The 15060-nt window shown below is 46.4% G+C and overlaps 1 protein-coding gene across 2 annotated transcripts in view; it reads left to right on the forward strand.

The window, feature by feature from the left end:
* Positions 1 to 13903, forward strand: part of LOC115188397 (contactin-1) — a 36383-nt gene extending 22480 nt beyond the window's left edge. For both annotated transcript variants that reach the window (XM_029747208.1, XM_029747207.1), the window contains exons 11-23: positions 1833 to 1950; positions 2381 to 2531; positions 3031 to 3158; positions 3427 to 3599; positions 3754 to 4045; positions 4305 to 4454; positions 4565 to 4635; positions 5042 to 5294; positions 11108 to 11229; positions 11768 to 11957; positions 12057 to 12178; positions 12351 to 12507; positions 12776 to 13903. In XM_029747208.1, coding sequence (XP_029603068.1) covers positions 1833 to 1950; positions 2381 to 2531; positions 3031 to 3158; positions 3427 to 3599; positions 3754 to 4045; positions 4305 to 4454; positions 4565 to 4635; positions 5042 to 5294; positions 11108 to 11229; positions 11768 to 11957; positions 12057 to 12178; positions 12351 to 12507; positions 12776 to 12858 — 2010 coding nt within the window. In that variant the 3' untranslated portion in view covers positions 12859 to 13903. The remainder of the gene's footprint in view (positions 1 to 1832; positions 1951 to 2380; positions 2532 to 3030; positions 3159 to 3426; positions 3600 to 3753; positions 4046 to 4304; positions 4455 to 4564; positions 4636 to 5041; positions 5295 to 11107; positions 11230 to 11767; positions 11958 to 12056; positions 12179 to 12350; positions 12508 to 12775) is intronic.
* The last annotated feature ends 1157 nt before the right edge of the window (positions 13904 to 15060 follow it).

A 15060-nucleotide genomic window follows, 5' to 3' on the forward strand; every position in this document is an offset into this window, starting at 1 on the left:
TTGATGATCTTCATCAGATGGCACTCATAGGACTTCATGTTACACAATACATTTATGTTTTGCTCGATAAAGTTCATATTTATATCCAAAAACCCCATTTTACATTGGCCCGTAATGTTCAGAAATGTTTTTCCTCCAAAAACTTCCGGTGAATGAGCACATCAATTTATAGAAATACTCATCATAAACGTTGATAAAATATTAAACTGTTATTCAAAGAATTATAGATAAATATCTCCTTAATGCAACCGCTGTGACAGATTTCATGAAAGCTTCACAGGGAAAGCACACTTTGCAATAATCTGAGTACAGCGCTCAGAAAACCACATCAGGCAATACAGATACCCGCCATTTTGGAGTCATCTAAAATCATAAATAGCATTATAAATATTCACTTACCTTTGATGATCTTCATCAGAATGCACTCCCAGGCATCCCAGGTCTACAATAAATGTTGTTTTGTTCAATAAAGTCCATCATTTATGTCCAAATACCTCCTTTTTGTTAGCGCGTTCAGTAAGCTACCTCAAATGTAGGAAGTGCGACGAAAATTTCACGACGAAAAGTAAAAAAAAGTAATATTTACATTCGTAGAAACATGTCAAACGATGTATAGCATCAATCTTTAGGGCCTTTTTAACATAAATCTTCAATAATATTCCAACCGGACGATTCCAGTGTCTTCAAAAATGTAATGGAACACAGCTACCTCTCAAGTCAATGCGCGCCACTGAACTCATGTCATTCTCTCAGTCATCTGACTCTTGTTCTCTCTCTGTTCACTGTAGAAGCCTGAAACAACGTTCTAAAGACTGTTGACATTAGGAAGTGCAAAATGAACCCTAAGTCACTACAACCCTCAGATTTCCAACTTCCTGGTTGGATTTTTCTCAGGTTTTTGCCTGCCATATGTGTTCTGTTATACTCACAGACATCATTCAAACAGTTTTAGAAACTTCAGAGTGTTTTCCATCCAAATCCACTAATAATATGCATATCCTACCTTCTGAGCCTGAGTAGCAGGCAGTTTAATTGGGGCACACCTTTCATCCGGATGTCAAAATACTGCCCCCTACCCTAGAGAAGTTAAAGGGATACTTCATGTTGGACAGATGATCACAACATTCTTAAAGGGATACATGTATCTACTTCCCCACAGTCAGATGAACTTGTGGATACCATTTGTATGTCTCTGTGTCCAGTATGAAGGAAGTTAGAGGTAGTTTTGCGAGCCAATGCTAACTAGCGTTAGCGCAATGACTGGATGTCTATGGGTCTCTGCTGGCATGCTTTTGTGGTAGGTGTTTTAATTAACACCTACCACAATTAATTTACATCTGTTGTGTAGATCCACTGTATAAGGATAGTGAAATAAGATGGACTTGATCTCAATTCAATAGGAAAGATTGGCACCATCTTATCTAGTACTAATTCAATAGGAAAGATTGGCACCATCTTATCTAGTACTAATTCAATAGGAAAGATGGGCACCATCTTATCTAGTACTAATTCAATAGGAAAGATGGGCACCATCTTATCTAGTACTAATTCAATAGGAAAGATGGGCACCATCTTATCTAGTACTAATTCAATAGGAAAGATGGGCACCATCTTATCTAGTACTAATTCAATAGGAAAGATGGGCACCATCTTATCTAGTACTAATTCAATAGGAAAGATTGGCACCATCTTATCTAGTACTAATTCAATAGGAAAGATGGGCACCATCTTATCTAGTACTAATTCAATAGGAAAGATGGGCACCATCTTATCTAGTACTAATTCAATAGGAAAGATTGGCACCATCTTATCTAGTACTAATTCTTTCCCAGTATGGTAAAGGTGAGCTGAAGTTCTCCAGTCTGACGTTTGAAGACTCTGGGATGTACCAGTGTATCGCTGAGAACTACTGGGGTATCATCTACGCCAGCGCTGAGCTACGTGTCATTGGTGAGTGTATAACACAAACTACCTGTGATTGGTTAGTCCGTAACACAAACTACCTGTGATTGGTTAGTCCGTAACACAAACTACGTGTGATTGGTTAGTCCGTAACACAAACTACGTGTGATTGGTTAGTCCGTAACACAAACTACGTGTGATTGGTTAGTCCGTAACACAAATTACGTGTGATTGGTTAGTCCGTAACACAAACTACATGTGATTGGTTAGTCTGTGCCCTGAACTGCACCTGATTGGTTCGTCTTTGAAAACCAATATGTATCATTAACGAGCACACCACTACCGTGTTTCTCGTTTTGATTCTGGGAATATAAAAAACGACATAGTCATCAACTATAGCAACTACAAAGTTGTCAGTTATACACACAGTCTTCATTGATAGATAATTACACCCAACCACTTCCCTACCCCATCCCAGCTTGTGCCCCGACGTTTGAGTTGAACCCAGTGAAGAAGTATCTTCTAGGAGCTAACAACGGCCGTGTGGTCATAGAGTGTAAACCCAGAGCTGCCCCCAGACCCAGGTTCACCTGGACCAAGGGAAAAGAAGTGCTCTTCAACAACTCACGGTAAATAAGGACATCTTTGTGGGATTTTTTTTTTTTTTACGTAAATGCACTACAAATACAAATGGTTGGTTGGTTGGTTGGTTGATTGATTGAGTGATTTATTGATTGGTTGGTTGATTGATTGATTGATTTGTTGGTTGGTTGGTTGGTTGTTTGATTGGTTGGTTGATTGATTGATTGAGTGATTGGTTGGTTGATTGATTGATTTGTTGGTTGGTTGGTTGGTTGGTTGGTGAGTGATTGATTGATTGATTGATTTGTTGGTTGGTTGGTTGATTAATTGGTTGATTGATTGATTGATTGATTTGTTGGTTGGTTGGTTGGTTGGTTGGTTGGTTGGTGATTGATTGATTTGTTGGTTGGTTGGTTGATTGATTGATTGGTTGGTTGACATCTGAGTTTGTTATTCATCCCGGCAACTGTAGGAGAATCTTGTCAAACCTTTGAAAGAAATCCAATACTGTATGGTTGTGAATGACGTGTTTCCTTCCCTCCATAGTATCTCCATAATGTTTGATGGGAGTCTGGAGATCCTGAACGCCACCAGGAATGATGAGGGGGTGTACACCTGCTTAGCTGAGAATGACAGAGGGAAGGCCAACAGCACGGGGACTCTCACCATCACAGGTATAACTCTCCATACAGCTTTACACGGCTGTCTAAAATGTGCCCTAATATTGATCTACCTTGAATGTTCATGTGTAGTTATTGGGTACGTTGGGGACAGTCAACCATATGTTTTTTGATCCCATTCTGATTCTGTATTGACATGAGTACTGTCCTTTAAAGCTGGGTCTGTGTACAGCCAGCATAATGTTGCATAGTGTGAATCAACAGTCTTCTCCTCTGTGTGTGTGTGTGTGTGTGTGTTTGTGTGTATGTGTGTGTGACACAGAGGCGACACAGATCACAGTAGCCCCAGAGAACACTCAGGTGATGGTAGGAGAGGAGGTGCATCTGCAGTGCCAGGCCTCCTTTGACCCCAGTCTGGACATCACCTTCATCTGGTCTCTGGATTTCAGGGTCATCAACTTCTACCTAGAGTGGAAGCACTATGAACGCATCATGGTAGGAGAGATAGCACACACCAGCAGGGTTGGGGGTCAATCCCATATCAATTCAATATATTCAGGAAGTACACTGAAATTCCAATTCTCTCACCTGTTTCTCAGGTGATGTGCCAATGTGTGAAGTGTTTAACCCTGTCTCTCTGTCCATCCAGGATCGTGAGGACAGTGGAGAGCTGAAGATAATGAATGTCCAGTTAAGACACGAGGGACGCTACACCTGTACAGCCCAGACTGTCGTGGACAACGTCACCGCGTCAGCGGACCTCAAGGTCAAAGGTCTTCCTGCTCCTCCCGGTGGGGTGAGGGTTGAGGAGATCAGGGACACCTCGGTGAAGTTGGTGTGGAACCAAGGGGCCGACCATGGCAGCCCCATCCTTGGGTACACCATCCAGACCAGGGACTTCTACGCACTGACTGAAGTGGACTGGAAGGACGCATCTACCTGTAAGTACAGGAGTATACCACCGGAGGGCGGAATTACTCTACCGCTGACAGCAACAACATGAAAACAGTAGCCTTTAATGCTGAACATACTTCTCTCTCTCTCTCTCTCTCTCTCTCTCTCTCTCTCTCTCTCTCTCTCTCTCTCTCTCTCTCTTTATCTTTCCTGTGCCTCCCTTTCTCTCTATCCCTCATTTTCTTCCCCCTCTCGCTCTCTGTCTTTCTCTCTCTCTCTTTCTCTCTCTCTCTATCTCTCTCTCAGCCCCTACGCCCCTGAGTGGCAGGTCAGTGATGGCTGATGTTGTGGACCTGTACCCCTGGATGGAGTATGAGTTCAGGGTCTATGCTACTAATGGGTTTGGAGACGGGGAGGCCAGCATCCCTTCAATGAAGATCAAAACCTGGGACGCAGGTAGGGACCAGCCTGGGGCACTAACATGTTGTTGTTACAAAGAAATGTGTGCGTTTGTGTATGAGTGTCTAATAACACCTGTTGGAAACCCACTCCACTGTGTCTCTCAGTGCCTGTGGTGGCCCCGACCAACGTTGGAGGCTACGGGGGTAAAGATGGAGAGTTGGTCATCACATGGACAGTAGGTGTCTGAGTTTCTCTGTTCTCTCTGACATATTTCAAACCTTCTAGCCATGTTCTGATCCAGTGTTCTTCAGTCCTGGTTGTGCAGAACTACACGGTCCGCAGGCTTTTGCTGCAGTTAGTAACCCACCTGATCCAAATAATCAATATTTTTTTATTTGTTTTAGTACAACTCTTGTTTTAGTTTCTGTTCTGATGTGCAATGTGCTTTTTGTCTAAATACACTCACCTGTATTTTGCCATAATGTTTCATACAAAATCTATGGTATCTACCTAAAGTTTGTAATGTGGTTTTTCTTTGAGCAGCTTTTAATCAAAATGTTGGTCAGTTTGGTATGTTGTGGGTCTTGATGATTAGGTAAATAACAAGGATGTGATCTTCCTCTGTCATCTTCCATCCATAGCCCGTACAGCCGCAGTACTTCTACGGTAAGAAGTTTGGCTACGTTGTGGCCTTCAAGCCTCATGATGATGTTGACTGGTGGTATGAGACCATATCAGACCCAGAGACACGACGCTACGTCCATCGAGACGCCTCTTTCAGGGTCAAGTCGAACGACTTCCAGGTCAGGGAGTTCCAGGTGAAGGTGAAGACGTTTAACTCCAAAGGAGATGGACCCTACAGCCTGTCGACCACTGTCTACTACCCACGAGATGGTGAGGGTCGTACTAACCCCTAACCCCTAACCCAACGAGATGGTGAGGGTCGTACTAACCCCTAACCCCTAACCCCACGAGATGGTGAGGGTCGTACTAACCCCTAACCCCACGAGATGGTGAGGGTCGTACTAACCCCTAACCCCTAACCCCACGAGATGGTGAGGGTCGTACTAACCCCTAACCCCTAACCCCACGAGATGGTGAGGGTCGTACTAACCCCTAACCCCTAACCCCACGAGATGGTGAGGGTCATATTAGCCCCTAACCCCACGAGATGGTGAGGGTCATACTAACCCCTAACCCCACGAGATGGTGAGGGTCGTACTAACCCCTAACCCCTAACCCCACGAGATGGTGAGGGTCGTACTAACCCCTAACCCCACGAGATGGTGAGGGTCATACTAACCCCTAACCCCTAACCCCACGAGATGGTGAGGGTCGTACTAACCCCTAACCCCTAACCCCACGAGATGGTGAGGGTCGTACTAACCCATAACCCCTAACCCCACAAGATGGTGAGGGTCGTACTAACCCCTAACCCCTAACCCCACGAGATGGTGAGGGTCATACTAACCCCTAACCCCACAAGATGGTGAGGGTTGTACTAACCCCTAACCCCACGAGATGGTGAGGGTCGTACTAACCCCTAACCCCACAAGATGGTGAGGGTCATATTAACCCCTAACCCCATGAGATGGTGAGGGTCGTACTAACCCCTAACCCCACGAGATGGTGAGGGTCGTACTAACCCCTAACCCCTAACCCCACGAGATGGTTAGGGTCGTACTAACCCCTAACCCCACGAGATGGTGAGGGTCGTACTAACCCCTAACCCCACGAGATGGTGAGGGTCATACTAACCCCTAACCCCTAACCCCACGAGATGGTGAGGGTTGTACTAACCCCTAACCCCTAACCCCTAACCCCACGAGATGGTGAGGGTCATATTAACCCCTAACCCCATGAGATGGTGAGGGTCATATTAACCCCTAACCCCTAACCCCACGAGATGGTGAGGGTCATATTAACCCCTAACCCCACGAGATGGTGAGGGTCATACTAACCCCTAACCCCTAACCCCACGAGATGGTGAGGGTCGTACTAACCCCTAACCCCACGAGATGGTGAGGGTCGTACTAACCCCTAACCCCTAACCCCACGAGATGGTGAGGGTCGTACTAACCCCTAACCCCTAACCCCACGAGATGGTGAGGGTCGTACTAACCCCTAACCCCTAACCCCACGAGATGGTGAGGGTCATATTAGCCCCTAACCCCACGAGATGGTGAGGGTCATACTAACCCCTAACCCCACGAGATGGTGAGGGTCGTACTAACCCCTAACCCCTAACCCCACGAGATGGTGAGGGTCGTACTAACCCCTAACCCCACGAGATGGTGAGGGTCATACTAACCCCTAACCCCTAACCCCACGAGATGGTGAGGGTCGTACTAACCCCTAACCCCTAACCCCACGAGATGGTGAGGGTCGTACTAACCCATAACCCCTAACCCCACAAGATGGTTAGGGTCGTACTAACCCCTAACCCCTAACCCCACGAGATGGTGAGGGTCATACTAACCCCTAACCCCACAAGATGGTGAGGGTTGTACTAACCCCTAACCCCACGAGATGGTGAGGGTCGTACTAACCCCTAACCCCACAAGATGGTGAGGGTCATATTAACCCCTAACCCCATGAGATGGTGAGGGTCGTACTAACCCCTAACCCCACGAGATGGTGAGGGTCGTACTAACCCCTAACCCCTAACCCCACGAGATGGTTAGGGTCGTACTAACCCCTAACCCCACGAGATGGTGAGGGTCGTACTAACCCCTAACCCCACGAGATGGTGAGGGTCATACTAACCCCTAACCCCTAACCCCACGAGATGGTGAGGGTTGTACTAACCCCTAACCCCTAACCCCTAACCCCACGAGATGGTGAGGGTCATATTAACCCCTAACCCCATGAGATGGTGAGGGTCATATTAACCCCTAACCCCTAACCCCACGAGATGGTGAGGGTCATATTAACCCCTAACCCCACGAGATGGTGAGGGTCATACTAACCCCTAACCCCTAACCCCACGAGATGGTGAGGGTTGTACTAACCCCTAACCCCTAACCCCTAACCCCTAACCCCACGAGATGGTGAGGGTCATACTAACCCCTAACCCCATGAGATGGTGAGGGTCATATTAACCCCTAACCCCATGAGATGGTGAGGGTCATATTAGCCCCTAACCCCACAAGACAGTGAGGGTCATACTAACCCCTAACCCCATGAGATGGTGAGGGTCATATTAACCCCTAACCCCATGAGATGGTGAGGGTCATATTAACCCCTAACCCCACGAGATGGTGAGGGTCATATTAACCCCTAACCCCATGAGATGGTGAGGGTCATATTAACCCCTAACCCCATGAGATGGTGAGGGTCATATTAACCCCTAACCCCACGAGATGGTGAGGGTCATATTAACCCCTAACCCCACGAGATGGTGAGATTCATACTAACCCCTAACCCCACGAGATGGTGAGGGTCATACTAACCCCTAACCCCACGAGATGGTGAGGGTCATACTAACCCCTAACCCCACGAGATGGTGAGGATCATACTAACCCCTAACCCCACAAGATGGTGGGGGTCATACTAACCCCTAACCCCACGAGATGGTGAGGGTCATACTAACCCCTAACCCCTAACCCCACGAGATGGTGAGGGTCATATTAGCCCCTAACCCCACGAGATGGTGAGGGTCATATTAACCCCTAACCCCACGAGATGGTGAGGGTCATATTAACCCCTAACCCCACGAGATGGTGAGGGTCATATTAACCCCTAACCCCATGAGATGGTGAGGGTCATATTAACCCCTAACCCCACGAGATGGTGAGGGTCATACTAACCCCTAACCCCACGAGATGGTGAGGGTCATACTAACCTCTAACCCCACGAGATGGTGAGGGTCATATTAACCCCTAACCCCATGAGATGGTGAGGGTCATATTAGCCCCTAACCCCACGAGATGGTGAGGGTCATATTAGCCCCTAACCCCACGAGAAGGTGAGGGTCATATTAACCCCTAACCCCACGAGATGGTGAGGGTCATATTAGCCCCTAACCCCACGAGAAGGTGAGGGTCATATTAACCCCTAACCCCACGAGATGGTGAGGGTCATATTAACCCCTAACCCCACGAGATGGTGAGGGTCATATTAACCCCTAACCCCATGAGATGGTGAGGGTCATATTAACCCCTAACCCCATGAGATGGTGAGGGTCATATTAACCCCTAACCCCACGAGATGGTGAGGGTCATATTAACCCCTAACCCCACGAGATGGTGAGGGTCATATTAACCCCTAACCCCACGAGATGGTGAGGGTCATACTAACCCCTAACCCCACGAGATGGTGAGGGTCATATTAACCCCTAACCCCACGAGATGGTGAGGGTCATATTAACCCCTAACCCCACGAGATGGTGAGGGTCATATTAACCCCTAACCCCATGAGATGGTGAGGGTTGTACTAACCCCTAACCCCTAACCCCACGAGATGGTGAGGGTCATATTAACCCCTAACCCCTAACCCCACGAGATGGTGAGGGTCATATTAACCCCTAACCCCTAACCCCACGAGATGGTGAGGGTCATATTAACCCCTAACCCCTAACCCCACGAGATGGTGAGGGTCATATTAACCCCTAATCCCACGAGATGGTGAGGGTCATATTAACCCCTAACCCCACGAGATGGTGAGGGTCATATTAACCCCTAACCCCATGAGATGGTGAGGGTCATACTAACCCCTAACCCCATGAGATGGTGAGGGTCATATTAGCCCCTAACCCCACGAGAAGGTGAGGGTCATATTAACCCTGCACTGAATTCCGTAATCCCTTCATCCCTTGGTGTGATTTTTAATTGTGTACTATATTATTTACTTATTTCATTATTTATCTATTAATTTATTGATCCAGTTTGCATGTTTTATTATTTTTAAATTCAACTTGTTCACTCTCAGCAACCATTCTTCCTGTTGTTGAACCGTCGTGGGTGACCCCTCTGAGCTCTCGGCCTTTCATGTTCTCTCACCCTCTCCAGATCGGACTGACGTACAACATAGAAACAGGGCAGAAAGTTGCGATAGGCCCTTGCAACCCAAGGTTTCATACCAGCATAAACAGAAACTCTCTTAAACCTAAACACAACCCTAGCCTCAACCCTAAACCTAACCCTCAACCCTAACCCTAGCCTCAACCCTAAACCTAACCCTCAACCCTAAACCAAACCCTAGCCTCAACCCTAAACCTAACCCTCAACCCTAAACCAAACCCTAGTCTCAACCCTAAACCTAACCCTCAACCCTAACCCTAGCCTCAACCCTAAACCTAACCCTCAACCCTAAACCTAACCCTAGCCTCAACCCTAACCTTAGCCTTAACCCTAACCCTAGCCTTAACCCTAACCCTAGCCTCAACCCTAACCTTAGCCTTAACCCTAACCCTAGCCTCAACCCTAACCCTAGCCTCAACCCTAACCCTAGCCTCAAACCTAACCCTAAACCTAACCCTCAACCCTATACCTAACCCTCAACCCTATACCTAACCCTAGCCTCAACCCTACACCTAACCCTAGCCTCAACCCCAACCCTAGACTCAACCTAACCCTAAACCTAACCCTAACCCTAGCCTCAACCCTAACCCTATCCTCAACCCTAACCCTAGCCTCAAACCTAACCCTAAATCTAACCCTAGCCTCAACCCTAACCCTAGACTCAAACCTAAACCTAATCCTAGCCTCAACCCTAAACCTAACCCTAAACCTAACCCTAAACCTAACCCTAGACTCAACCCTAACCCTAGCCTCAAACCTAACCCTAAACCTAACCCTAGCCTCAACCCTAACCCTAGCCTCAACCCTAACCCTAGACTCAAACCTAACCCTAACCCTCAACCCTAACCCTAGCCTCAACCCTAACCCTATCCTCAACCCTAACCCTAGTCTCAAACCTAACCCTAAATCTAACCCTAGTCTCAACCCTAACCCTAGCCTCAAATCTAACCCTAAACCTAATCCTAGCCTCAACCCTAAACCTAACCCTCAACCCTAAACCTAACCCTAGACTCAACCCTAACCCTAGCCTCAAACCTAACCCTAAACCTAACCCTAAACCTAACCCTAACCCTAGCCTCAACCCTAACCCTAGCCTCAAACCTAACCCTAAATCTAACCCTAGCCTCAACCCTAACCCTAGCCTCAAACCTAACCCTAAACCTAACCCTACTCTCAACCCTAAACATCACCGGTCTGGAGATGAAAGCCTCCTGGACCATAGGCCAGAGAAGAGCAACTGAATCCAGGTGGATAGCAACACTTAAGCTCCACTTGGTATGAATGGTAAAGAGTAGGATAAAGCATTGACAGTGGGAGTTAGTGAGGGCCTAATTTAGAGAGCAGGAGGGACCACCGATACGAGGAGGAAGTTCAATAAAAAAGAATGTATTTATTTCATCTGGTTTTGACTTTTTTATATTTAAGTTTATTATATCAAGCACTTTAATTTATCACTTATCTTTGGAGCACTTAAACCTAACCCTAGCCTCAACCCTAACCATGGTAAACATGTTCTTTAACCTCTTCTACATGATAGGCAGCCTTTACAAGTTTCTCTCAATCTTATCTACCCCAATCCTCTCTCTCTCTCTCTCTCTCTCTCTCTGTCTCTCTCTCTCTCTCTCTCTCTTTCTCTCTCTCTTTCTCTCTCTCTCTCTCTCTCTCTCTCTCTCTCTCTTTTACTAGTCCCCTCTGAGTCTCCTACAGATGTATACTCCAGGCCTGTCTCGTCCCATGAAGCTCTGGTCTGGTGGATACCAGTCATGGACACTGGTACCGGCCTTCAGCAGTACATAGATGGATACCAGGTCTGTAGCTCTGTAAATCTCCTTCAGCAGTACATAGATGGATACCAGGTCTGTAGCTCTGTAAATCTCCTGGATGTCTAGCGATGTCCATGATTTATGGGGAAGGACACATTTTCCTGGTCAGATTACGAATGATGGTCTGGTTAAGTGATCAGGAAAAACACATCTCACTGGGCACAGACGTCAGTTCAATATCTAGTTTTGTTTTACATTTGGTTGAGTTGTCAACTAACGTGAATTCAATGTGAAATCAACAACAACAAAAGTATCATGTCATTGGATTTATGTTTAAAGTTGGGTGAGAAAAATACGAAATCCCTTGATGATATACAATCAGTTGTTTTGCCCAGTGGGATGGCCCTTCTCATGAGACTATAACAAATAAAATACCTTGTGTTCAACTGTGGCTTCCTTGCCAGCCTGACGTGAAAGAAGTATAGGTCTCTGTGTGAGGAACTGGTGAACATTTTGATTGGATCACCAGTTTTGGTTCAAATTGATTGACACCTGCTCTGACCAATCCTGGCTTTCTGACCAGGTGAAGTACTGGAGGAAGTATGACGATACAGAGCCGGGAGCCAATCGTATCTTTGTGCCCGCCTCCATGAACCAGACCAGGCTGGAGAACATGCTGCCAGACTCCCACTACCTCATCGAGGTCAGAGCCTACAACGGAGCCGGTGTCGGCCCTCCCAGCGAACACTGCGAGATGTTCACCAAGAGAGCACGTAAGACCAGATGCCAAAACCACACTGACATTCCATTTACAGTACATGTCTATTGTAGGTGATCCCATTGAGATTAATATTCTATTCTATTCTTTGCAGCTCCAAGTGTGGCTCCCCAAATGTGGCGTTACATCAGCTACTCTGGCAAGTGGCTGTACGTGTGGTGGCACCACATCCCCTACGACTGGTTTGGCAATGAGTCCTTCCCACTATATTATAAGGTATTTAAAGGCATTTTACTTTGTTTCATTTGAATCTTGCAGCAACTGGTGTGATCCAGTTTGAGCCTGTGGAAATAAGTGTCCTCAGAAGACAAGAAATCCTCTCTTTTCCTCTCCTCTCCTCCCCTCCCCTCCCCTCTTCTCCTCTCCTCTCCTCTTCTCTACTCTACAGGTGATGTTCAGGAAGACGGGCTACATCACAGGGCCGATCTACATGACGGGCTGGCACTTCATTGACTTCCCCATGCCCCAGGTAGGGGACTACGAGCTGGAGGTCAGAGGTCGCTATGAGGGTGGAGACGGCCCCATCAGGAAGATCAGGCTTCAGGGTAAGTAAGGGATAGATGGGTCTACTGGTTTGTGTCTGGTTGGGGAATTGAAGGACCGTGTCAATTTGTGGGTGAGTCTCAAATGTATTTTCCTCGATTCATCATTTATTAGATTCCTCTCTCCTCACCTTCTTCTCAAAACGTCAGAGGGAAGGGAGGAGAGCATCAGAGGAAAAGATCTGAGGAGGAAAATACTTTTGAGTGTGTTTGATGTCCAGACAGTGTCTTACCCAGTATGCCTCTTACTGTGTCCCCTCCCCTCCTCCAGGTAAGGCGTCTTTCCTGAGACCCACTCTCAGTCTGGCCACCATGCTACTGCTGGCCCTGTGCATCGTGGGATTGGGGATATAGAGACCCAGGACATGTCTGGGTGGACTGTGGGAGGCTTGACAGAATCAACTCTCACATCAACTTCCTATATCTCCTTATGGACTTCCAATCTTTCCTCAACCTCTTACTGTCTGTCTGTCTTCTCACAACAAAACAGAGCACCGTGCCACCATTCAGAAATGACCTGCCTAACTGTAGAATCTACGAAGGTTACTGTACTGTAAGACATCCAAGAAATCCTTTCTGATTTATTTATTGAACAGGTACTGAAGGAATTGAACGGGTACAAAAGAGGAATAGATTTTCAATATGCCTTATGATGAATCATATTGTACAATCTTCCCAACATATTCTAGACTGAAATGTATAAGACAATGACTGACTGTAATCAACACTATACTGTATGACGTTTGTAATGAGTAAACTGTAAAGGAATGATCAGAGTAAGATTGTATGTAGCTCAGACACCAACTACACAGCCCCTTCCTTGACTCACCCAGCTGTTTGGATATTTAGTTTCCACACGTTTGCCATTTCAAGACGACACTAGAGTAGAAGTGTGTTTCTGTTTGATTGGTATGTTGGAGAATCCTTTTCATTTTTCTGTAATGGTGCTGCTGTGAAAATAGATATTTAGTTTGTGTTCCTTTTCTGTTTATCTCTTCAGATTCGTACACACACTCGGCTCACATGGATATCGCTATAACCCACTCTGCAGAGATCGCTAGCTTTGAATGCTATTCTTTCTTACACTGTCCTATACCACAGCGTTAATTAGCTTGGTATTCATAATGAATTGTGTCTTCTAGATGCGTAAGCTAAAGCCATATTGCTTCGACAATGCCCTGGTATTTAGGCTTGTCCCGATTCTTGCACTGACGATGGCAGAATGTTTTAACAGAACGGCAACAAGAAATCCGGGTTGAAGAATATTGATGTGCTGCTGTTTATTTTATTATAGTATTTGTTTTCCCTTGCTATGTATACGAGGATCATGCTGTAAACTCATTAAATAGAAGACACATCAACGCTCCACGATTGTCAGTATCATGTGAGCGTCACTAAATCTGGAGAGGTTTATTTGTTGTATTACTTTCATGATGCCGACAGGGGGCAGCATTTCTTCATTTTACTTTACAGGTTACAGCCACTCATCTATGAAGACCTACTGCCAATCAATGTGAAAGGTGCGTCAGTACCTCTCGAGTGGACCTTTAACAGTCCTTACAGAGCAGTACCTGTGGAGTGGACCTTTAGCAGTCCTTACAGAGCAGTACCTGTGGAGTGGACCTTTAGCAGTCCTTATAGAGCAGTACCTGTGGAGTGGACCTTTAAGAGTCCTTACAGAGCAGTACCTGTGGAGTGGACCTTTAGCAGTCCTTACAGAGCAGTACCTGTGGAGTGGACCTTTAACAGTCCTTACAGAGCAGTACCTGTGGAGTGGACCTTTAACAGTCCTTATAGAGCAGTACCTGTCGAGTGGACCTTTAACAGTCCTTATAGAGCAGTACCTGTGGAGTGGACCTTTAACAGTCCTTATAGAGCAGTACCTGTGGAGTGGACCTTTAACAGTCCTTATAGAGCAGTACCTGTGGAGTGGACCTTTAGCAGTCCTTACAGAGCAGTACCTGTGGAGTGGACCTTTAACAGTCCTTATAGAGCAGTACCTGTGGAGTGGACCTTTAACAGTCCTTACAGAGCAGTACCTGTGGAGTGGACCTTTAGCAGTCCTTATAGAGCAGTACCTGTCGAGTGGACCTTTAGCAGTCCTTACAGAGCAGTACCTGTGGAGTGGACCTTTAGCAGTCCTTACAGAGCAGTACCTGTCGAGTGGACCTTTAACAGTCCTTACAGAGCAGTACCTGTGGAGTGGACCTTTAACAGTCCTTATAGAGCAGTACCTGTGGAGTGGACCTTTAACAGTCCTTATAGAGCAGTACCTGTGGAGTGGACCTTTAACAGTCCTTATAGAGCAGTACCTGTGGAGTGGACCTTTAGCAGTCCTTACAGAGCAGTACCTGTGGAGTGGACCTTTAGCAGTCCTTATAGAGCAGTACCTGTGGAGTGGACCTTTAACAGTCCTTATAGAGCAGTACCTGTGGAGTGGACCTTTAACAGTCCTTATAGAGCAGTACCTGTGGAGTGGACCTTTAACAGTCCTTACAGAGCAGTACCTGTGGAGTGGACCTTTAGCAGTCCTTATAGAGCAGTACCTGTGGAGTG

Source organism: Salmo trutta, unplaced genomic scaffold (assembly GCF_901001165.1).
Source record: "Salmo trutta unplaced genomic scaffold, fSalTru1.1, whole genome shotgun sequence".
NCBI classification, from domain to species: Eukaryota; Metazoa; Chordata; class Actinopteri; order Salmoniformes; family Salmonidae; genus Salmo; species Salmo trutta.